The following is a 25,483-nucleotide window of genomic DNA, read 5'->3' on the forward strand; positions in this document are numbered from 1 at the left end:
GGGGCTGGCCAGGAAAGGGACACCAGCATAACCTCCGTGCCCCATTTGCTCCCCCTTACTGGTTACCAGTGGGAAATTTGCAGCAAGCGAAGCCTGTCAGAGCAGCTGAGACCCAGCAGACTCGCTGCGCATGGGCAATGCTTCCCCCCGTGCGCTGCTGCTGCTGCAAAACCACGCGGCACCGATGGCCCAGCCACGGTCCATCCCTGCTTACCTGGGGGAGCTTTTCCTCCGGCTGGCCCCATTTGCTCCCCCTTACTGGTTACCAGTGGGAAATTTGCAGCAAGCGAAGCCTGTCAGAGCAGCTGAGACCCAGCAGACTCGCTGCGCATGGGCAATGCTTCCCCCCGTGCGCTGCTGCTGCTGCAAAACCACGCGGCACCGATGGCCCAGCCACGGTCCATCCCTGCTTACCTGGGGGAGCTTTTCCTCCGGCTGTCGCCCAGCGCTGTTGCTTTTGCTCTGCCCCGTGGTGCAGCAGGGTCATGGCTTCAGAGCATCAGTCCGAGAGAACCGAACGCCGCAGGGCCAGGGCACGGGGTTCCCTGCTGTGTTAGGGAACCTGCGGGAATTAATGAGGGATATGGTGATAACGTTTGCTGGGTTATTTGGTGCCTACGATGTCCCCTGCAGCAACCGGTAACTCCCTGAGCTCAGGGGACGACATACTGGGGAGGTGGAACAGGAGGAGGGGACTGACCGTAGGATTTGATATCATCACCCACGTTTTCCTACTTTTCCGCCCATCCTCACATCCCTCCGCTCATCCCTGCAGATCTCCAGCCGTCCCCATCCCTCCCCCAACGCAGTGAGACACCCGAGACACTGGGTAACCCAGCTCCTGCGTTCGAAGCCTCAGCTGAAACCCAACCCAGCCCTTTGCTGCTCCTGAATCATTCATGCCGGGACTGGCTGCAGCCCCTGCTGTCCCCAGACACCCCGGCTAAAACCCTGCGGGTTGACGGCCATGGCATCAGGATTGCTCCAGTTCCTGGCTAAAGAAACGAGCTCAAGCGAAGATTTAGATAAGAGGCTTGGGGCAGCTCAGCCTCCCAGGGAGCCGGAGCAGGGAAAGGCTTTGCTGTTGTATTTGGGGCTTTTACATACGTTTTTGTGCTGGATGGGGGAGAGAAACCCGGCGCAGGCAGCTCTGGCCACACGGACAAGCCCGAATCGTCCCCGACAGCCCAGTTTCTCTGCACCAGACAGGCTCTCGGGAGCTTTCGAGCCGCCACCAGGCAATGCAGATGCTGCTGCATTTCTGGGAGTTATTTTAAAAAGGAGGCAGGTGACGATGAGCGGATCCATTTTCTGGCCTTTGCTCTGCGCCAGGGTGCATTTTCACAGGAGAAGCGATTCCTTTCCAGCTTCCCCCGTTTCTCCGTGCCCCTCCTCTCTGTTAGCTACAGGGAAGAGTAATTAAATGCAGGAGAAACCAGCTGCTTCTCAATGACGAGAAATGTTCTCTGCAGACCTAGGAAGCTGCCCACTGGCCTTGCCGCTCTCCTGTCCCCAAACCAAGGGAAAAAAAAAAACCCAAAACATCGGCAAAGGGTGAGGCAACCCCCCCCAAAAGTGTTTCCTGGTTTTCCGAGCACCCAGTGACAGAGAAAAGGTACCGGTACGGGGCAGGGAGCATCTCGCTGCTGCAGGAGGTTGCGGATGTCCATGAAGGGCAGGGACAGACGGCCGCTCATCCAGAGCTCCCGCCATGGGGTTGTATCTGGCACGAGGGGAGTCTGGGAGGTCCTCACACCTGCACAAAAAGATATAAAGGACCAGTTACTTCCATGCTCTGCACCAAGATAACAGCGGAGGATGCAAAGAGCCTCTGTTAATCACATCCCAAAGCCTTGCAGATGAGCTTGGCTCTTCTCCCTACTGAACCCAGTCACTCTTGTCCAGCAAATACAACAACAATTTCTCTGAGCACGTGGGGGAAAAAAAAGCACTTCTGAGCTTTTGGGACATGAGCCGCTTGGCAGAAGACGGCCCTTCGGCAGCTCGCGCTGGGTTTGTTGCAGCTCCCATGGCAAAGCCGCAAGGGCAACGTGCCGGGGGCCCCGCAGCCAGGCTGGAGCGGCCTCCGAGGTCGTGTGTGCGCCAGGGTCGGGCGATGAGAGCAGCCGCAGGAGAAGCCGGTGGCTCACAGCCGGGCTGGAACCACCGCAGCTGAACAAGCAGAATTAATCTGCCTGCAAAGCTGCTGCTGAGGGCGGTGCTGCCTCGGCAAAGCATAAGCTGAAATCCGGCTACGGACGGGGCAACAACAAGGTTCTCCACTTTGCACAGACTAAATCCATCCCAGTTTTGTTCGGAGAAAATATGTCTTCGGAGTGACACAGCCAGGGACGTGTGTGGAGGCAGGAGAGGAGAGGTGTTGCCTGGGCAACGCAGTGATGGGAGATGCTGCCGCAGCGTGTCCTTGATGGGGAGCAGCACGCTGAGCTTGTGGGAAGGCAGCGTGCCATAACCTTCTCCTCCCCGGCTGCAGCAGCGTGAACGAAGCAGAGCCCACGCGTGATGGGCAACTGCAGGGCATGGGGAACCTTTACGCCTAGTTAGCTGGTCCATAGTATTTTCTCTCTTTGTAGCGTTGTGGTTGTGGCCGGACGCAGCCTTGCCGTGCTCCTCCACCGGCAGTGTCAGCTCAGCAGGTAGCTCGTGGCCACTGTAACGTCTCCTTCTCCCCACAGCTACCGGGCTGATGATCGGCTGCCTGATCTACCCCGACGGCTGGGACTCGAGCGAGGTGAAGCGCATGTGCGGGGACAAGACGGACAAGTACACGCTGGGCGCCTGCACCGTGCGCTGGGCGTACATCCTCTGCATCATCGGCATCCTCGACGCTCTCATACTCTCCTTCCTGGCCTTTGTGTTGGGGAACCGGCAGGACAACCTCCTCCCGTCTGATTTTAAAGTGGAAAATAAAGGTAAAGGCAGCTGGGGCTGAGCTCCGAGCCCCCGTCCTGCTGCAGAGCGTTTCCACACCGCAGGGGAGTGCTGTTATTTGGGAGGGTGGTGGCTTCCTCCAGTGGGAGAAGCAGGAGAGCTGTCACAGTCACCACGCTGCAGGTGAAAACACACCTGCACCTCTGTTGTTATTCCTATACCCCAGTAACAGGGCAACTACCTTTTTGTTTTACAGAAGAGGGCAACAACTGACAGAGCTGATCACCACGTAAGTGATGCCCGCAGCGATTTTTAATGTTTCTTCCAAGCACACGTGATGCTGCTGTTGTATCTTGAGGATTACTAAAGGATCGGCAACTGTATAGAGTGTGGTGCTATAGGCACATTGGTTTTATTTGTGGTTAAAAAGTAAAAAAAAAAAAAAAGCTTAAAATTTGAAGTCATACTCCGTTTGGCAACAGCTGACCTTTTCTTTCTCTTCCCAGGGACACCTAGAACTCTTCTTCCATCAACTTCAAGAGACACAGCCCTTTTCTTTGAAATGGCTTTTCCAGGAGCTTTAAAAACTTGCCAACTTCTGTGGATTTTCTACAATTGTTCTTTTCACCTAAGGGGCCGCTATCGGCTCACAGCTCTCATGGAGTTTATTTGATGGGAAGAGCCCAAACCGGACACAGTCGGGGGTTTTTTTTGGTGGTGTTTTTTGGGGGTTTGAGTCCATCAGCAAACCTGGGGAAAAGGGGAGGGATGGCGATTTGCTGCTTCTTGGGGTTTGTACACCTTCTTTCAAGGAAATTACTTCTGAATAAAAAAAAAAAAGTTAGCATTTTGGGATTTTCTGCTAGTCTCCTTGGGGCAGGGGAAGTCCTCTGCCACGTCCCAGCTTGCCCTTGTGCTTGGAAAAACACCACAACGCAGCCAATTCCTAGCAAAGCCATGAATCGGCTTCCCACTCCGGGCAACAATAACCAAAGACAACCTTTTAAAGAGGGCACTTTTCTGGGAAAAATAAATCTGCCGGGCTGCAGATTTACTGTTACAGGCCTGTAACAGTACCTGCAAACTGCAGCAGATGGTGCCAGTCAGCATCAACTTGCTGCACTGCCAGAACCCGCCGATTAATCCGATTTAGCCATCATTTCCCATCACGGCCAACACCCACCTGTGGCGGCCCCTTCAGCACAGTCCGTTTCTGCAGAAGACAAAGCAGCACAGCATCCCGTCCAGCTCTTACCTGGTCAGAACCCCAGATTAGCCTGGATTATGATTTTCGTTTCTGCTTGCTGTGATCTGTTGGTTCCTGCAGCAGACAATTCAATTCCGTTCTAACAAGCACCTTCCAGTTTTATGCTTCCCTCTAAAAAAGTGTTTGGGAAGGTTTTATTAAGACTCATTGCGAGGGAAGACAGCAGAGATATGACAGACTTGGAGAAAAACATTTTAGAATGGAAAAATTCCAGCAGAGTTGTCCTGCTATTGACTACTCTTCTCCCCCTTTTAAAACAGATCACAATACCAGCAACAAAATCTTCACCTACACCATCTCCCTGCATCCCATTCTGGAAAGCAAAACTAAGCGCTCACTAGCAAAGACAATCCAGTCAACAGGCCACTAGCTCAGAAAGAACAGACTTACAGAGGGGACATGAGGAATAGGGCTCAGTTATTAAATAATCTGTTTATTGTACGGCTTTCACAAAGAAAAAAAGACAAAGCACCCAAGTAGAAAGAATAAAAATGTATTTTCCTTCAGGTTTTAGACTGACACAGCAAGTACAAATCCTTTAGTGTGAGCACTTCACGGCAATTTGGAAATTTAACAAACCCCAAGTGAACGAGCACACGGAACAAGACTGAATCCCGACAGCTGCTTCTGCAGGTCTTCAACTCACAAGCTGGCTCTAGCCTTGGCTATCACGGTAAAACACCTCCTCCTCCAGTCAGGGGTGGCAGAGGGAAGGGAAGGAGCTCTCAGAGTCGAAGCGTGCAGACGCCTTCTAGGAAGAGTTCTTTAATCAGCCAGTCTCAAGTACACAGGACCCGGTGAGCTTTCAAGACAACAGAAATTGTTTGCCCTGCCAATGTATCTTCACAGTATGTAGACAGTAGGTATTTTGGAACCCAGTCCTTCTGTAACAGATATGGAAGTGACGCGCAACTGGAGAACTCCAGATGAAAGGGGAAAGAAAAAAGTCAAATCAGCAGTTTAAAACTCTTTTGGTATGTTACCTTCCTTTAATTTTAGATTATATGCATAGAGAACCTGATCTACCCCTAAAAGAACATGCAGCATGATTTGCATTAATAAGCCCAATCAGGCACGGGGCTGGAGAAACTCTTTTCAAGTGGATTAAATGACACCAAGGTTTATGAATGAACGATCCTTACGCACCAGGATTTCCAAACACACATACAAAGTGACATGTAACAGTGGTCTTGGCAGCTTTGGCAACGTAATCGTCTCGGATAGCATCTGCGTGGCCTCTGGCACGCTCCTGCAGCGACTTCTATCCTCTGAGAGCCACCACGAATCCAAAGGCCTGTTTGGTCCAGGGTAAGGAAGTGCCTCTGAAGTCTCAACGCTGCCAAATCTCGCTTTAGAGTAGAGTAGGATGCACTGAATCTGTAATAGGATGGGCAAGTCTAGAAGCAGCCATCGTAAAACTATCAAATGCCACAGTGATTTAACTTTTAATTAAAATTAACCCATTTCCTCACTATATCCAACCCCCTCTGAGAAGTTAATATAGAAACCCCACAGAACATTTTTACTTGGGGTAACTCTAGAAACAGCTTCTAATACAGTATCTGCATGGAAAAGTCAGTCCTCTTCCACTTCTGCTAGCTCTCCTTGTGCTAACGGCCCAGAAAATAAAAGGCAGTCCCACCCTGGGAAGTTATTTCTGAAGGCCAGCACCTGAAGCAAGTTAAAGGAAAAGAAATCTTTACACTGGGCCTCTTCAAGTGTTGATTTTGAAAGTCCAGGGCTATAGCATGGCTGTGATACAGATGCTGCCACCCTTTTCTTGCAAAAAAGTGAACGGGCAAAAATTAAGAGCCAGAGTAGACTGCATCAGTGAAAGCCAATCTCTCACGGATACAGCAACTGCCTCAAGCAAGGCAAAAAAGTGCCAGTAAGGGATAAAAACCAAAAAAACTTACAGCTCACTAAAACATTAGAAGAGTTGCCTGCAACAAGGCTACCTCTCTGCAGCCAAAGGGTGCACCCATCTGCATGCTGAAGATTGTGCGTTGAGTCAGTTCCAGCTTTTGCTCATTTTGCTTGTCACCTTTTAGTCACAGGCGCTAAAGTAGAAAATATCACCGAGTTCAGAAACTATCTGGGCACAGGGAAGGAAAAAGTAAATGGGCAGGGCACTTTGGAGGAAGAAATAAAGGATACTAAAACCTAGGTTTAAATAGCTCTTTGCAAAAAATTTAAGCAGCTAGAACTAGAGAAAAGTTATGTGACTGGAAAGCAAAGAATACAGTAGACACCTAGAAAACGATGGAGGATTTGGAGGTCTTTGCTCTACAAGGAACTAACACCACTTTGGTGCCACCCGTTACTTCTCACCCCATTGCTAGCTACCAGATGAACAGCGGGAAATTGACTCCTGAATCAGTGAGATAAGGAGGCGTTTGGATCTTCACATCCCCCTCAGGAAGAAAGGAGAGTTGAAATTTAGCTAAGGGAGCATATCTGAGCACAGGTGAGCTCACATCTGTAGCACACGGTGATTAACAGTGAGGAGACTCAGAAAAAAACTTCATATTCTAGTCAATTAGTCTTTGGCGAAGCCCAATCAAGGCAAAACACAGATGATGCCCACTGGCTGAGGAGAGTCCCCATTGAGTCACACAAGCAAACTCAGCAGAACAGGTTAGATTTATCTAAAATCTTGGAAGCCTTGAAGGAAGAACTTCACACTGAAAATGAACAAGGAAAAAAAAAATGGATCTGGGAAGGGGCGGCTGGGTGCATGTACGCTATGCTGTAAACCAGAGTGTAGTGCTGTGGCATTGGGTCGAAGCCTCTAGGAGTTAAGCCAGGGGTGCCTGAGACACTCTGCTGCTGTAGCTCGCTTCTCTGGGATCAGCTCCAACATAGGTAATAAGAAGTCTGTGAATGCAGCTGCCTCATCTTGGGACCACTCGTATTTTTCCACCAAGACTTCAAAAAGGCCCCAGGGCTTCAGTTTGGTGATGTGCTTCAGATCACCTGAAAACCAAGACAGACAGGTTAAGTGCAAGACGTGGGAACAGAGCGGCTGAATAAAACAGGCCCAACAGCTAAACAAGGCAGACTGAATTCAGAAACTGTTCTGAGTAGTTGGGCACAGGGAGTATAAAATGGTAGGGCATGCTGAAGGAAGAAATAAGTTATACTAAATCCCCTTTATCATCTGCTTTTGAAGACTGTTCTAGAAATGTACTTCCCTGAAAGCTTCTTTTCTCCCTCCTGCTATTTCAGATCCAGTATCAGCAAATATTGTTTAACTTCATTAAATCACCAGTTATACCAGTTGACTTGACAGATGAACACTGTGCCGTGACATTGGAATACATGCAATACATGCAGCACTGTTTGAGGAAGCAATACACTACTAACAAAAAAGGGTTTGTTGTATTAAAAAAAAAGTATTAAACTAGGTCAAAAACTTCTTGAGACTCAATACATTTCTGGGGTATTCAGGGCTTTGACAATGGTATAATGTGTCCTGAGCAACACGGCTCAGGATGCAAGGCGCTATTTAAGTGACTGGCATGCTAGAAATGGAACAAAGTTGTCTAGAGAAGACTTCAAAGGGGAGTCAACACCTCCAGTTGACAAAGATCAGCTAAATAAAGCCAAATTAAGTCTGAAGAAATATCTATAGTACTGTTTTTCTACCTGCTGCATTTGATCTACACCAAGATGTCAAGTACTAGCATATAGGATACTTTTAGCAGTTAGACAAGAATGCCTTATATTTAGCTGCAGCTTTACTGAGAAAGCCTTTCATAAAACAAAGGAAAGGCTTAAAGAGGCATCTTTGCTAGCATCTATCATTGATTGGCATTTCCAGCAAGGCGCTCTTGTGTATTTGGGGCAGGGAATGAGGGTATAAGTGACATTTGCTTTGTTTCCTTTTACCTTTTTTGGTGAAAAACTCCTTGGAATATTTTCCTGCCAAAATGAGCTTGCGAGGTATTTTCCCCAGAAGTTCTATGATCAACGCAATGTGATCTGCATTTTTGCAAAAGAAAAGACAATGAGACACATCCATACAAGTCATCTCTGTGCCCCACTTTCCTTCTCTGGGATAAGGACAAAAGCATTATCTCCCTTAAAAATTACTTTGAGATCCACCTGAAATCCAATTACACTAAGCAACGACCAAGGCCAGGGGAAAAAAGGTAAGGGCAATTTGAGGCACGATCAGTTTGAGAAGCAAGATTAAGAGAATCCAGCAGCAAGAGGAATGGAAAACACCAGAACAAGAACATGGACTTTGTTGCACGGTGTTTTACTGCAGAGGCTCGAGCACCGTTGGTGCTGATTTGGGTAAACAATCTTTTTGCAAGGAGCCTTTGCATTGCTAACTCATAAGAGAAGGCTCACTCTGAAGAAGCAACCATTGTATTTCATGTCCCATTTTAAAAAGGAAAGACTTGGACAAACACACCTTCATCCCGTGAGTAATCTTCCCCAGAATGAGGCTCGAACAGATAGTCTCCTGTTGCTAACTCAAAGGCCTAAATGAACAGAAACGAGCACATTAAATCACTTTAATACACTTCACACGCTGTTAGATGTGCTGCAGGTTGATTCTGCATACCTCTGTGGGCCAGCAGCAAAGCGGTGGGAAGAATAACCTGAAAAACTCTAGTACGCCATTACCATCTTAAGATGTGCAATTACTTTGCAACATTTTAATGACTGCATTGAAAAACGTCATAGGCATCTCTATGATGAATTCTGGATCACAGCATAATGCAGTATGCTCGTGTGAAACTGTACGAAGTTAAGGCATTTCACATGCTTAGCCTCTCTTCCGCCTCAACAGCATTTTGCAAAGTGATGTCATGTCCAAACTCTAGGGTTTTGGGTTTTTTTTTCCCCACAAAGATTCTCCCCTCTCCCCAAATTTCAGACATTAAAGAGACATTTGTCAAACAGTTAATCTCTGAACATTTGTCTGTAGATACAAACACGTTTTCAATGAGAAAAACGTTTGCATTCATTTCAACTCACCACTCCTAAACTCCATGACACATTTACCCTTTACGTCTTCACTTTTACTCAAAACAGTGTTTTACGCTGACCTTCTGTACTCTTAGTTTTCTTTACGGACTGCTGTTGTCAAGCTATTGAATTAGGCACTCGGAGTAACCACTGTGTAATTTTGGCCACGCGCTCTGCAGAGCCAACACGACCCTATCGCATTCTCTTTTACCACATTCATCAAAATCACAGCTTGTTTTCCGAGACAGCGAAAATGATTTCACTCACTATTTTTCAAACTTAAAATACAGAAACCAAGCTTTGATTTGTAGAAAACACAGAATGGAGACACCAAAGAGACACATGCAGTAACTGACTGATTATTGCTTTTTTTTTTAATTGCCATATTCTACATTTGCCAGGTATTAAATGAACAGCTTCAGCCTCACCTCAGCATTACTCAGATTATAAAATGATTCCAAACATGCAGAGGATGCATGTGATTAAAATGAAATTATACCGAAGACATCTGTGAAACAGTGCTGGATGCAGCAGAAAGGCTCTTTATATAAAAAGATTTTGTCTTCAGAATTGCATAGTTGTCTCGTTTTTCCACAAAGCGTGATGACAAAGTACAATCATATTTGAAATCTGACGGTGCTGTACAACAAAACTAACTTTCAAAAGGAAAGCCACACGTGGCAAAAAAAATAAAAAGGAACAACTTTGGTACAGAAACGCGGTATTCAGCAAGTCTGGAAGTTGGCTGGACACCTGTGAGGGTTTTTTGCCAGGCTTGGCTAGTGACTCGGCAGTCCAGAGTGCACAGCACACACGAGTTTCCCAGAATGCTCCGCAGAAACAGTTTAAAATCCCCCGGATGACACCACTCACCATACACGCCGTGCTCCAGATGTCTGCAGGTGTGTTATACCCCGATCCTATCAACACCTCCAAGGATCGGTACTGTCTTGTCTGGATGTCTTCAGTGAAGTGCTTGTGCTAAACAGAAGAAGTGTTTTACTGAACAGTTAGAGACTGTTTAAAATAGAAGAATCAACAACCTGGAAGGCCAGAGCAGATCAAAGCTCATTCCCATTACACTTCATCTGAATTTTACATCCTCATTAGATATTTCCTTATATTCCTAAAAGTACTGTTCAAATGCTCTACATGAGACACTCCTCCTTAAGTAAAACAGTCCAGCAATGTAGGGGAAAGCAAAACAGTCCAACAATTTTGAGGAAAGCAAGCCACAAAAATAGAGTAAGGGAAGGCTGCTTCAGAAGCCGCACCCTCTCCTATCCGATCACAACAGATAGGCCACGATTCATCTACCTTAAAGCAGAGACCACCTTGCCAGATGCTGCAAGCCTGGTGTGCAATTCTGAGTTTGAGACTCATCTCTCCCATAAGATCTGAAGTATTTTGCCATTTAAGAAGCCAAGTAAAACAGACATTTCTTCTATTTGAAGAAACATTTAAAAGCAGCACAACACAACCATCAAAGAATAGAACTATTTGAGTCTCTTTCATGTGCTCATGAATCCACTGAAATGGTTTGACAAGCTAATAAACTGCAGAACTAGCACATCAGAGCAATTGTTTGCAACTTTCTCATTCTCCAGGAGAGCTACAGACTCCTTCAGAAGTTTCACATATGCAGATTTCTACACATTATATGTGACACTGTTCACGGGCCTATTGGAACTAATCTAACGACTAAAGAGGCACCCAGAACACAGGCTGAAATCCCATGTTAGAGGACCATTTCTTTGTGTCCCTGCTGCCCCCTCTTTTTTCCCCCAACATAGTTTCAAACTGTCACCACTTTCACAAGCAGGTCTAAGATAGAATCTGTTTTACAGATTCTTTTCCATCTTGGCATACTGTGAATGAATTAGCAGGTTTAAACAGTCAATGTGAAAAGATTTTAAACTTACCACCCAGCAGGCATTTCCTAGGTCAGCTATCTTCACTTTGAGCTTATCTGCATTCTTGGGCTCAAGAGGATTAAGAAGGAAATTCCCAGCAGTTGATTTTCCTAGAGGCAACATGGACAACAGCTGATTAAAGCTACATGGACAGCGTCACCATCTGTCATCCAAATCCTACAGCCCTCTCCCTACCCAGGAAGGGTTTTGCTTATGATCAAAACGTTTCCCTCCCCGAAGCCTAGGTACAAAAATCGGCATCAGTCTGCACTACAAACAACAGAGCTACCACCATTAAGACCCGACCGGCGTTACAAAGCAGAAGGACGAGTAAGCATATGTAACAGTGACTGCTTCCCAGCACTCTCTGCGCAGCCTTAAAAAGTCTGTCTATATCTAGACAGGCTTTTTAAATAAGGGCATTACCAGAAACAAAACAAGCCTCTCAACCCTTAAGACTTCCTAAATCTTTGAAGAAGGAGAGTCCACATATTATAGCATCTTTTTGACATACCCATCACTCACTGCTGCAATGCAGTTACAAGAGCTAAAGTGTATATTGGGAAAACCTCAATGACACAGCAGAGAGCAAAAGTATTAAGTCACTAAATTACATCCAGCTGTAGCTCTAAAGCAATTTGGGAGAGAGCTGTGAGAAGCAATAATACACCTAGTAATCTAGCAGGGGCATCCAACTAAATACAGTTCAAGTTTCAAAATCTTTAAATTTCACTTGCTACTTTTCCTCCGTGTAACTCCCCAGCAGTACTCTGCCAAGAAAATGCTACAGATTTTTTTTTTTTTTTAAAACAGAAGTAAAAGTGATAGTTTCTCCCTCCTCCTCCAAGCACATATACTTTACCTGACCTTGACTCAAAGATGCAAAGGACAGTTTTATTAATTGATTAAAGTTTTTTAAAAACACACACATGGAATGTGTTTAAGCTGCTGTACACTATTGTGTGTCTTATGTTCTCCTAAACCTACAAGACTTACAGTTTTTTACCCCTGAAACAAATCATATTTAAACAAAAGCATTAAAGAGTTTTTTTTCCCCTACGCTGTATAAGCTTTGTTTCAGTCAGGCTGCATTTCCAGTTCTGGGAAAACATTTACTCATCTCAGGTAACTAAGAGGAGTTACCTGTGTTCCACGTTAAGAACAAAACTATCAGAACACACTGAACAGTACTTATCCTGTAATTTCACAGCCAGTGACAATTTGTAGACTAACATTTCTAACTATTAATGAAAATCACAATAAGCAACACCTGATACAAAGGAGGGAATGTTCCTATACTGAAAAACAAACGTATAGGTACTTTTTAAAGTGGGAATACTTATGCATTCAATAGTCAAAACTAAGATACAACTACAATTGGAAGCTACAAACAGCAAATGTCTCAGAGTGGGACTGTCAGGTTAATTACTCCTGGCAGGAAGAGTCTCAAACAGGTGGTTCTGATCACTTCAGCCTACAAAATGGAGGTTTCTATTAATACTCTGATGAAGTGTGGTAACACAACTCTCCCACATCAAGGAGAAAGGAGCCCTCCCTCACAGGGTTCCTCTCTTATACCTTTGTTGTCTGATGGGCTATTATTCTCATTCTCGTCCTCTGAAGGTATCTCTGTCCGGATGCTTTCTTGCAAATGGTTAATCTCCTGCTCATTGAATGATCGCTCTTCGTTGGACGTGGGCTGACACACCATGGAATCTTCTGAAACTAAGGGCACAAATGAGTCCGACATTGCTTCTTGAGGCCTGTTCTCCGAGTCACCATTACGCTGACTGTAATTACAACTATGGAAATTCTCCTGCTTCTGTGTGTGAGGGTGATCGCCACAGTCATTGGCATTATGAAGGTCGTCCTCAAGTCGCACAGACCCTTGATTGCCGGAGTCTGGGAAGTCCGTCATTTGTATCACTCCATTGCAATTTATTTCCGTTACACATTTTTCCACGCTGCTTTCCATTAGAATAGATTGCTCTTGTACAACAACTTCAGCTGGAAGAGTGGAAAAGAAGAAGATAGCACAATATGTCTAAACAAAGTAATAGCTGAAGCTTGTTCAGGGAGCCCTCAGAAGTAGGTAGCTCTCAAAACGTAACTGAACACAATCATTCATTAATTCAATATGTAACAGGAAATTTCCTAACCTCTTTAGATGGGTAGAACACAATGCAAACAGGTTAAATGACAATGGCCACCTCTGCTAAAGGTGCTCACTCTACCAATGCCAGCACCTGTGAAAGGACAACACTGTGCTACTTTAGCAATGCTTTAGGTCCATACCTGTCTTTTTGCTGACGTTTTCCTCTGGTGGACTGACTTTTATGAGCATTTCTAGAGGGCTCTGAGCTTCTTCCTCCTCTTCAGGCTGTGTCTGCCCAGGGCTTGCTTCCTTCTCCATTTCCTCTATCTCTTGCATCCGCTTCTCTAACAGCTCGGCCTGCCGCTTCTGCTTCTTTTTCAACTTCTTTTTTTTATTCTTTGACATTTTGTCAGCCTACACAGAAGCAAGCAGAGAAATTTGACTTAGCATTTCATATTTCAGTAAAGCTAAAACACATCAAGTTTTAATTTATTTTAGAGCTGAGGAAGCAGTCTGGGATGAAAACTCTCGAGACAGTTCTTCTCCCGAATAAAAAGCAGGTATTAAGGTTTTTGGAGCAGTTCTCTATGGCTCTTATCAGTGCGCTTCTGTCCTGACCTGAGAAACCTACAGTATTCTCCAAATGAGGGATCTCAGACTCCACAGACAAACAGTCACCTTCACAACAGGCCTTGAGACCACCACAAAGACGACTCGTCCTGGTGATATATGAGCTAAAACTGCTTACATCTCCAAGACAGCATTGAACCTGATGCCTATGCCTATGACAAACACAAATCACACTTTTCCTTCTGTTATAAGGTTGCTTTCCCTTAATGCTGACTGCATTATGAAACAATGCAGTAGATACTGTAAGTAGATGGATACTTACGCATGAAAACTATTACACTTACTGGTTTTGGCTGTGGTGCAGTGCTCACTGAAAGGGAAAGGAAGATCAATAAATTAGTATGTTTATAGTCGAAAACTGCAACTGCATTCTTATCTTAAGGTAAGCTTTTTCCTATGTGGTTTGGTAACAACATTTTAAAGGTATCAGCAAATGTTATTTTGAAGGCTCATTTCTCTACAAAAGTACAGCAAGAATAAAAAAATAAGAAAAACATTAAATGAGTAAATGCATAATTAAAATTCCAGATAGCAGACTTGCTTGACTGATATCAAAGACTTAAACTTCCTGTCATGCAGCTTCATTTACTACATGTATTATGCATCTTACTGAAAAGAAAATGCAAACCAAAACATTAAGATACCAAAGTTAAGGGAGCTTCCCTGAGCTAAGCTATGCTATGATGGGCTCAGCTAAACGTTGGTGGTGTAAGATTATGACTGACAGAGCCTTCCAATACACACCGCAGTAGTTCTTGAAAACTACACACTGGTACAAGATGGGATATTCTGAGGAGGAACACGAGGAACTAGGAACAAGAGAAAATTTGCTCTCCGATCTTTAGGGATGTTAGCATGTCAAGGAAGCTGTTTCTGTTACAATTTTTTAGGACTTCTGCAAACTGACAGCAGGTAAATCATCCTGTTGAGACCTTCACGAAATGCATTTCCAGCATCACGCAATGAAAGGAAACAAACTTTTGAAGAAAACGTTTGAAGTACCTCACCACATTTTCACTCCAGCACTGTTCTGAGTGCATTAGCATTTATGCAGGGTGTGCTATACAAGACTGACTGCCCTACCACTTTACCAGTGCCAGATTAGCTGTGTTAAAAGCAGGTGCCAGCATCCATGTATCCTCCCTCCATTTCTCTTACACAAACGACTGCCTTCCTGATCAACTTTGAGTTTACAACTTATGACTAACTTCACAGTTTACAGTTGGCTTTTCAGAGGTTACCTGCATTATTGTTCCACTGTGCTTAATTAGGAAGTTTTCCCTAGTGAGATCAGTTATGATTTGGGGGTGTGGGGGGAAACAGCACCAATTCTCAGGAAAAAAGCACCTGCAGAGCCAGATGGTGGGGGAGCCCCAGATCTCTGCCACTCCGTTGCTTCTGCAGCCAGCCTGCGGATATACTGGTCGTTAACGCACAGAAGAATGTTCTCAGGTTTAATATCTGTATGAATGATCCGACATTTTGTGTGCAAGTAATCCAGACCCTGAAGAACCTGCAGACAGGAGAGAAGGAAATCAACCATTAGAAAAAGCAAAGAATGAGCAAATTGAGACTGAAGTGAAAATGCAAAATTGCCCAGGATGACCAATGAATCTGAAGCACTTCTGTGTTTGAGAATACTCCAGATTAGAGCTAATGTGATCAGTGATTACTACTCAGTTCCAGAAAATATAGATTTGCAGAGATATTTTAGCTATCAATTTAAAATACTGTCTCTTTACCCTCGTAACTTAACTTACCACAGCTGAAAAATCTAATCTTAATACCCTACAATAAAATCATGCTTTCCTCCTCCCTTCCACCTCACGTGTAGAAAGATGTTTCTTCTTAGGCAACCATCCAGTAGGAAGAACAGGTTCCTCTTGCTCTTCCCATCATTAAGCACTGTACTTACCATGACGGAGTTTTAAAAAAAGAAATACTTGCATTTACGAGGAATAACCAGGGTAAGAAAAGGTTAAAAGCAAAAATCATGATAGGAGGCTGGCTAAGTGTCAGAAAATAAATATCTGTAGCAGAAGGCTTTTGCAGTAGAGAAAGGAAATATTAACCCAAGAATGATTTTGCTGCATGAGAGATACACCACTGATTTTTAACTTTTGTTTTCTTGGATCTGAGAAAGATTAGTGAAAGAGTTCTCACTGGGTCGAGGGGAACAGCGCAGTCAGAGCTGAACTTACCTGTTTGATGATCTTTTTGACGCAAGGGAGCGGAAGCCCCTGATAATTTGACTTGATGATCCACTTCAGGAGATGATGCCCTAGAACTTCAAACACCATACAGATATCTGGAACTCAGTCAAGGAAAAAGATGGACATCCTGACCCAAGGAGCCCTGAATTCCCAGGACTGAGGATCAAAAGAAATCCATACCAGTTAAGTGTTTTATACTAAAGAACCCTCATCCTTCTGACACAGCTTAGAGAAGCTGTCTGCCTTAACAGCACCATCCTATCCTACACATCAGTGTTGTTATCTAAAACCTAAAATACAAAGGGATGGAGCTGGTTAGGACAATGGTCCTAATGCAGCAGTAGCAATCTCCTGCTTTGGGTGGAAGCCAGTTACACAAGCCAGCGTGTATTAGTATTTCCTGCTAGCATTGAGACAGCTTCAAGCCAACAATGTATGTTTTGGAACAGCCTAGGCTTTTACCCCAGGCAAAACTCAATGCCAGATCTCTCTGTACCAGCATGACCTGAAAAGATAATAAAGTTTCCATTTCATAAGTCATCTTCAGACAATTAAGTTACTTTCTCCGCCCTCCCCTGCCTCTTTACAAAACTTTTGACAAGCCTGGACTTCAACAGTATTTACATTATCTGCTTTTTGTCTGTAAGATCTCAACAGCTACAGTCACTCTAGTGACATATTCAGTATCGTGCCTTTGCTTTAGAAGCCAAACTTCTAGGAGTTTATTAGGCTGCTTTTCCTCTACACTGACAGAACGCATGCGTTTCACAAGAGTGAAAGAAATACAAGATCAAGTCAACATTTACTCGGGGTGCTAGGTACCGGAAAAAAGTTAATAGAGGAAATACATTATGGGGCTACTGTCTTCTGAGAGTGTTAGAACGTTTATAACCTACAGCTTGATCCTCTCAAGCAGCCTAGTAATTCTCACTGAAATAAAATTCAAGGTACCACAAAGCAGAAACATGCACAAAAGTCCAACTTTCAAATTTTAAGGGTGCATTATTAGGACTTGCCAGAAATCGCTGCCTATTAGAAGGCTGTTCACAGAGCTACAGGGGATTTTCAAAGCAATACACTTTAAACATCCTAACAATGTCGATAAAGTCCAAGGTAAGATGCTTCTGTAACTAGAAAGCCACCTTATTGTCAAGTTATAGACTGCATCTGTTTGCTATTTTTAATTACTGATCTTAACATTTTGTACTGCTTTACTTAAATAAGGGGTTATTACCAGGCTGCTTGCAAAATTGAGAGGTTGAGATAGCCGGGCTCTCTTACCACAAAGGTACCTCAGACACTAAGCCATTTAGTGCTGATTCACAAATCAGATGCAGCCACCCCATCTCTCATGTTAAAAGCATGACTAAGCAGTGCCGTCTCCATGACTTAACGCATATTATGTCAGGCTGAATGATCATTCTGGATCTGAGCTCAGCAGGCAGTTTTGAGGCAAATGATTCTACAGCAGTTCCTTGCGCAGTGAAAGGGATGCCCAGGCATCGCTCACCAGCCCTGACATGACAGCTACCCAGTGAACTCCCATCTTCATGCAATTCTTTGCCTTTATTCCACAAAAGGATATGAGAACCATTAACTCCTGAAATCTTGAAGTCATCTAATAACTGAACAACTCTCTCTTTACTTGGATCATTTGGATCACTGTTGCGGACCTGCAGAGAAAAAGAAGATTAATTTTGTGTTCCTTGAGGTAATTACTAGGCAAGAATATATTTTGAAGTCAGATCTTCTGCACTACTGTTAGGTTCCTATCCAAATTCTTTGCAGCTAGATGATCCAGAAATATCAAGCACGTGACTAAAGTGAACTCCCCAAAATGAATTTAAAAAAAAATTTTAAAAAATTGAACCCCACTCTCAGGCACTCACCGATTTTAGCAACTTGATTTCATCCAGTGCTGTTTCTGTGTAGTGCTCTGCACTCTTCACCACCTTCATTGCCACAAATCTCCTCCCTCTACACACACGGTAAGTAAATTGGAGACTGTTAATGCTCATACAAAGAACTTATTCTCCAGGATTATCCTAATTCTTTTGCATATAAGAGCGCTACTTATTTAAGGCATCATGGAAAAATGAGGTTTAAGCACTCATGAAGATTGTCTTTGGATCTCTTTTTATAAAACATCCATGTCAGTCATTTCTCATAAAATGAGGTAATAGGTCAGAGACCGCTGAACACAAGAGTACTCTTTCCGCATATGTGGTTTGTCCTGTTAACTCCCTCCCACACACCTGCATGCACAATATCAAAAGAAACTTCTGTGTCAGGATGTGGACAGCTATGTTTTGTGTTTTTATCTAAAAGTAAAAAGATGCTTTCTGATCATGTTTGTGCAATGCTGTAAATTCCCACCAGAAACACTAGCTAGAACAGAAGGACTTACTGGATATCCCAAGCTAGCCACACAGTGGAGAAGTGGCCCCATCCAAGCTTCCGAATCACATGGTATCGACCATTAAAGAGATCTCCTATTTTCACAAGGTGATAACCACCTAGAAAAACAGTGGGAAGTTTATATATCAAGAGATCACACAAGCGCTGAAGGGCAAGTATGTGGAACAGGCATCACAACTTGAGGCAGATTTATTTGATGTGTTTAAATTTTTAATCATATAAACAAATGCAAATGTTTCTCTAATTGGATCTTGCTAGAACAAACATACAGTATGTTAGAGGAAGAGCTGTGAACAGCCCTCTAGTTGACTGAAAAGTATCTTTTTAATATAATTGAACTAGAATGACTAACTTTTCCTCCTTTTCAATGTAGGTCATCACTGCAGCATCACAAAAGATTATTTTCCTCAGTGAACGCATCTGAAGTCTGCTACGCTGACCGCCTTTGGAAAACACAGCTTATGATGCTCAGTAACAGGATCTTACAGCTTTGCTTTTGCATGCTCTGTTGCTGTAACGTGAAAGAGTACTGCACCCAAGATCCTAACAGAGTTTCCCTTGCAACCGCTTTCCTGACTGAAAGGCACTTTGCCATTTAACATCACCACTGGAAATAGGAAAGTCTCCTCCCCGTACCCCTAGTATCTCTCAGCTGCTGCCTATGCGGGAAGATTCCATGATGGAAACACGAAGACATGAAAGGCCAGAGAAAGACACAAGGGAACTGGCAGAAAACAGAATGAAGAGAAGAATCTGTAATTGTTAAGGCCTAAACTTTTGCCAGAACCTGGAATTACACCCTAGATTCCAAACGCTTACTATTCAATTGTGGTCAGCAAATACCACCCATGGAATGCATGCTTTGCCAGGAAGATTCATCTCTCTTGATTGACTGGTTCACAAACAAGACATAGAATTGCTACCCACTACTTCATTAGCTCAAGCAGAAGTCCCTTCTCTTCACTTAAAGATATCAGCTACAACAGCGACAACTGCACCAATCGCTAATTCACCCAATGACTTTCTTCTTCCCACTTTACAACAAACAAAATCCCACAAATACTTGGGCAGCATGCTAAAAGTAATGTAAATCCTTTGAAGTAAAGCACTGAAGTGTAAGAAACATTGCAATTCAAGTTCCCTGTGCTATTTCTACATTGCATTTTTATACACATATATGGCATTTGTTACACACTTCTCCCTCTTCTTTACTCAATATATACAATAAATAGTATCACAGAAGTAGTCTCACAAAGCGCTTGGAGGTGGGGGCACACACTCAAGCTTCAACTAATTGATGAGCTGAATTTGTATGATCAGCGTTCTGTCTTTTTTAAAATATTTGCTATGTTAAAAAAAGCCTGACCCCTTTGATACCGAATTATATACCGTGGTATTTCCATTTGCTCTGTATTTAGTTTCTACCCAGAGAAACAGTGGAAGACTATATTTGCAGACAAAGGTATCTGAAGCATGGATACTAAGATGACCTTCACAAGAAAACAGTGAAGAATTTGTAACTGATTTCAAGGATTTGAAAGCATCCTTTTTCCGATGAAAATCAAAAAGAAATTGAATGCCTACTTGCTTTTACCAATTTTGAAAGCTCTCTGGCACAGAGGAAAAGCTAACAGCTTTAAACACGTGCATTAAAACCAGCTCTCCAACTCAAATCTTGACTGCTAACAGAGGGAATCTCAGAGAATAGTTTCTCCATTTCAGGTTTGCTTGAAAAATGTTATCGTCATGCAGTTCCAAAACCCACTTAAAATAAGAGGGAGTCTATTTTCATTCTCTACAGTAGATGGGAAACCAAGGGAATTTCGTGATTACATTGAAAAATCCTTCGCCTTAAACAGGCAAGTTCTCACCTTTGCAGTAATCATTTGGATCCTCTTGTTCATCGTCATCTGACCCCAGGATTTCTTCCTCTTGCTCTGGAAGATCATTCTCCGAATGAGCAGCAGGGCCCCGGTGCTGAGTGTCGGGTCTGAAAGAGAACACACTGCATGTCTCACACACGTTACTCTCCAGTTCAGTAGCTTTCATTTCACATGAAGGATTGCTGATAATGGAGGAGATGCAATATTCAGCCTTCAGAAAAACTACTTTCACATTTAAATGCTTTTACTCCTAAGCTAGTATCAAGGTAGATAGAAACAATTTTTCATATACTAGTGAGAAATACAACTTAATGCCCTAGATTCGCTTTTAGAGTGGAACAAAGAAAAGGCCAGACAAGGTACCGAGTTAAAAGCCTAGTGATCCCACCAAAATGTTAGTCTCTTTGAACCCCTTCTCAGCCTTTCATTCAGTGAGGACTTTTCTAAAGCAAATTTGTATTTTAAGATGTTACCTCATATAAAACCTGAAGATTTAAATGTTGATGAGTGTTATTTTAAAGACTAACATCAATTAATTCTTACTCCTTTGGAAAAAAATTAAACAAGTGTTTTAGAACTTGTGCCCTTTGTCCCTTTCACCTTCGAGATCAAATGAACATTTACCAATCCTTCTGCTTCTAACACTTCAGAATTCCAAAATCCCTAATATTGCCCTTGATTGTTCCCGTTCTCATGTGGTAGGCTGTGTTTCTAGTTTCTCTCTTCACTGAAGGTCTAAAGTTTGTCACAGTTGTCTGAACTACGGAGAGTGGGAATATGCAGAGCAAATGTTCTGTAAACCCTTCCGAGAGCTTGTGATTGCAGAGGGACTGAAATCAGGCACCGAGGTGGTATTTTTTTTTCTCCACGCCTACGTTCATAAATAAAAACATTAATTTTGTGTGTTTAACTTTTCACCAAATGTGCTACTCTAAGTTCCTGCTTGTGAAGATCATGTTGGCAAAGGCTCTCACACATTTAAGCTGTGTTTGAGTTCCCCGAGCTAAAACATATTGCTATCACCCCTGTGCCCCAGCTCCTTCTTCATGGCGGCACACTGCTTATAGCCAAACAGCTCATGAAATGGTAATACTAAACCAGGTAAGTTATTTACTTTACAAAGCATTATGGGGAATGGTTAAACGTCTACAAAGTTTAATCTTCAATATCCTTTTGTACAAAGCAAGCATTTATAATGAAAACAATGTCTGTAGCCCATTTGCATTAGCAAGATTTAACGGCAAAGTACTGCAGGATATCAGCATTAAGCTTTCTTTTCTTAGAAATGTGAGATATTAAAAAAAGCTGGAGTTGTCCAAAGAGATGGGCAACAAATTTCTTTACTGCAATGGCGTACAAGCGCAAGATAACATTCTTGACAAGGAGCTTCCCTGTCAGTGTGACTTACTGGAAGTTTCTTGTATTGAAACTATTGTTGCAGTGAAGCGGCAGATATAACTGATGCCTTCCACCACCCTATTTCAAATTCAACTAATTTTTCTCAAAGGATTAACTGCTGAGACAGCCACTGGTTATGCCAGTGGATATGCTAATGCATGTGTGTTTTCAGATGCAGTTTTTATAGCTTATAACTGAGTTGGAGTCCTGTGTATCATATCATGGCCGTACTAACTAATCTTAATCCATGGGACAAATTTAATATTTCAATTTTGAGTAGTTATACAGCAGAGTGAATGTTCAGCATTTACCTACTACACATGCACTCTGCTGAGACTTCATACATTAAATACATTACTACACATTAAAACTACGGCCATCTTAAATATCTATGCAGCATAAAAAGAAAGAAACCACACGTTCCAATCTGACCATGACTAAACTTGCAGCCATTTACAATCTGGAATTGAAGTTCATTAAAGCAAAGAGGAGCTACAAAGGTCATCCCAGGCACAACCAAACCGCCCGACATTTACTTTTAGTCTGCTGGCAGAGCTAGTAAGTCCTGCTGATTTTTTAATTCAGGAGCAGATAAGCAACACAGATTAGTGGTCCCGAACCATAAAACAAGACTGACAGACAGTCCATTCCACTGCTGCCAGGCTAATGAGACATTTATTAACAACCCTGTAGCTTGATCCAGCCTCAGATATTTAGTATTTGGACTTTTTCTGCCCCGTGAGCCACAGAATTACAAGTTGGAGGTAGGAAGAAGGAAACTGAGGGGAGGGGGAAAAAAGTCTTGGAGGTCAAAAAGCTACTTTAAAACTGCTGCATTCCTCTGGGGACAACTGAGCTATGAATAAAGTCATGGACTATCCCCAAATTAAGAGCAGGTAGCAAAGGCAAGAAAGGGCCATGGACAGAATGGTTGAAGGGGAAACTGGATGCTCATATATAACAAATCCTATAGACAGGGTAAAGACAACCAGAACGCAGAATTGGATAGAAAGGAGAATTTAAGCCCTGTAGCCACACCCATAGCGTAAGTAGTAAAGCGTAATTCTCCCCAATGCTGTTTCAAGATTTTCACTTTTGTAACTGTGTAAGATGTAGGGGATTAGAATGGATTCAAAAGAAAATTCGTCTTAAGAACCACTGCTGCAGTCAGAAACACCATGCCATTCCGCAGTCCCAATAATAGTAATTTCATGCATCAAGGAAGAAGTTACTGGAAGCACTAAACCCCATTCTCTTGGAAGCTTTCTGCACCCCTCCTAAGAAGGGGCTGACAAATCATGCTGCTGACAAGCTTTTCAATAATAGTAATTTCATGCATCAAGGAAGAAGTTACTGGAAGCACTAAACCCCATCCTCTTGGAAGCTTTCTGCACCCCTCCTAAGAAGGGGCTGACAAATCATGCTGCTGACAACCTCGTACATGACACACCCTGTAGTCGGCATCCGAGTCTGTCCTGGGGGTCCAGAAGCATTTCACTTCTATATTATTATCTGTTACACCAACTAATGTGATAGTGAGCCGTATTCAGGTCACATACATTTCTACAGTGTTATTTCGTTTATGAAATCACCTCCAAAACACATCTCATTCCTTTGCCTTCCTTCGAAAATTACAGCCCACCGCCTTCTCCCCCCAAAGTGACCATGTCAACTGCAGATACGGATTAAGAGAGACTTAATCAGTGCAGAATATGTATTAATACCAAAGAAAAACTGATACGCAAAACCACAACCCTCATCTGTCTGCTTCACTCAGACAGACAGTACTCTAAAAGGCACAAAAGGCTGCTAAAGACAGCAGAAAAATCCATACTTGGTATTTAAAGATGACAGCTGAAACAGCTGTCAGCAATATTGCAAAATGCAGATGAAATATATAGAGCCTATAAAAAAATGGTTAATGGTTTACACATTAGAAATCAAGTGTTCTAGGGTACTTTTTTTTTTAGCCACCTCTGTTCTACTTAAGAACACCTTGATCACCCCTTGCTCCCTCAATGTGCTAATTAATCACCAGAATTAACGGGATTTGCAGGGTCTCTCTACAACTATATAGCAATATTTTACTCAAGGAAAACAATGTGGAACAGCAACGCTAAGGCAAAATGCTAGATCTTTTATGGAATTCGTGTGAATCCACACTTAGAGACCCTCCCAAAAGTCTTAAGAACACCTCGAGATCACCTTTTGCTCCCTCAATGTGCTAATTAATCACCAGAATTAACGGGATTTGCAGGGTCTCTCTACAACTATATAGCAATATTTTACTCAAGGAAAACAATGTGGAACAGCAACGCTAAGGCAAAATGCTAGATCTTTTATGGAATTCGTGTGAATCCACACTTAGAGACCCTCCCAAAAGTCCTTATTCTCTCAGGAATGCCTGAAGAACTGCAAATTCACGAGACAAAAAAAAAATTAAAGAGGGTAACCTACCTGCATGAAGCACGGCCTCCCATTGATAAAGATATTCCCGAAGACAGCCCAATAGTTTTCGAAAGAGCCATTAAAAATCAAATGCCACACTGTTCAGGAAGCAGGGGGGCATCAACGGCAGGCGGAGGGGCTGGTTCTTCTCGAACGCAGCAAAGCTTTGTGCAAGAGTGAGGGAGAAGAGGGATTTGCCTCCACCACCTAGCTGCAGATGCACAGCACTGCATTGCAGGTACAGGGCCTTGCAGCAAGGCTGGGGGTTGCTCTCAGATGATCTTCCTGCAAATTCAGTCATGTTAGGGGTTGAGCATAAATTGATTCATCTCCTTCTCTTGATGTTTACCTGTCTCAATCCTCCCTCTAATGAAATTAGAAATTCAGTCAGATACTTTGTTTCATCTTCCTGAACAAGCCGGTTTTATTTGCCTATTCAATAGTCCACTGGATTCAAAGCTCGGATGAAGACAAGGATCGTGGTAATTGCCGACAGTCCAACCCTTTTGATACAGAAATGCCAGCGCAATCACACAGGAGAGAAAGGGCGTTCAAAGTAAAAATGAATTTCCTGAAGTAATTCCAAACCTCCCCATCCAGAGTTACAAGAAAAACTTATCCTTTATGCTTAAAAGTAACAAAACAAGCAGGAGAAGGAGTCAAATCTTCTTTAAAAAGGTGAACTGAGTATTTTTCACAGCAGCAGGCACTTAACATCATCCTCCAACGATGTAGAAGAATTACCAGCCATTTCCTGTCCCTGTTTGTCCTGCTGGTTTATATAAGTGGTAGGGGAAACAAGTCAGCAACAACGTGACTTAGCAAGTAATAATTTAGAGATTTTTCTCTGCTACAGAGGGCTGTTGATTAGTGAAAGACCCTCTGAAGCTGGCTCTGCAGTTTTAAACGAAGAGGTTTAAAGAAGAATTGGATTCATCTGATTGTATATCTAAAATATTTTCACCTTAAAAGCTCACTGAAGTTCGAACATCCTTTTAAGAGTTTAGCATTGCCAAACCTCTTCAGATTAGAAGAGGTGCTAACAACATGGAAAATTTCCCACTGTAGACAAGATTTTGCTCGACGTTCGTTTAATACATCGCCCAACAACTCTGCTCACCTCTGCAATGCATAGCAGGGACAGTAACAGTTATTGGCAGGAACTAAGATTTCAGTCACTCACTTGTTCCTTACAAAAGGTGTTCAAAGAATTTGGAAAAAACACTTTTGTATTTTCTTGCCAATTTCTCATAGAATCACTTATCTGGTCCACACACTAAAAATAACGTAAAAAACGATTAAGAAGCCTCGATCGCACAATGTATGTTCTTACAGATTTGCAC

At 43.1% G+C, this 25,483-nt stretch overlaps 2 protein-coding genes across 2 annotated transcripts; one reads left to right on the forward strand and one right to left on the reverse strand.

The window, feature by feature from the left end:
- Positions 1 to 620: 620 nt before the first annotated feature.
- LHFPL5 (lipoma HMGIC fusion partner-like 5) lies at positions 621 to 3,703 on the forward strand. The gene is made up of 4 exons (XM_009272958.1): positions 621 to 639; positions 2,697 to 2,933; positions 3,149 to 3,181; positions 3,399 to 3,703. The coding sequence occupies exons 1-3, from the start codon at positions 621 to 623 to the stop codon at positions 3,163 to 3,165; spliced, it is 273 nt and encodes a 90-aa protein (XP_009271233.1). The 3' UTR covers positions 3,166 to 3,181; positions 3,399 to 3,703.
- Positions 3,704 to 4,636: 933 nt separating this feature from the next.
- On the reverse strand, positions 4,637 to 24,335 carry SRPK1 (SRSF protein kinase 1). The gene is made up of 15 exons (XM_009272866.2): positions 24,150 to 24,335; positions 20,283 to 20,401; positions 18,401 to 18,509; positions 17,883 to 17,970; positions 17,579 to 17,666; positions 15,982 to 16,088; positions 15,128 to 15,293; positions 14,065 to 14,090; positions 13,351 to 13,564; positions 12,634 to 13,062; positions 11,065 to 11,165; positions 10,016 to 10,123; positions 8,583 to 8,652; positions 8,051 to 8,143; positions 4,637 to 7,135 (listed from the first exon to the last, which is right to left on the reverse strand). Exons 1-15 carry the CDS (start codon positions 24,218 to 24,220, stop codon positions 6,951 to 6,953), a joined length of 1,974 nt encoding a protein of 657 aa, XP_009271141.1. The 5' UTR covers positions 24,221 to 24,335; the 3' UTR covers positions 4,637 to 6,950.
- Positions 24,336 to 25,483: the final 1,148 nt, after the last annotated feature.

This window comes from Aptenodytes forsteri, unplaced genomic scaffold (genome assembly GCF_000699145.1).
Source record: "Aptenodytes forsteri isolate BGI_AS27 unplaced genomic scaffold, ASM69914v1 Scaffold142, whole genome shotgun sequence".
NCBI classification, from domain to species: Eukaryota; Metazoa; Chordata; class Aves; order Sphenisciformes; family Spheniscidae; genus Aptenodytes; species Aptenodytes forsteri.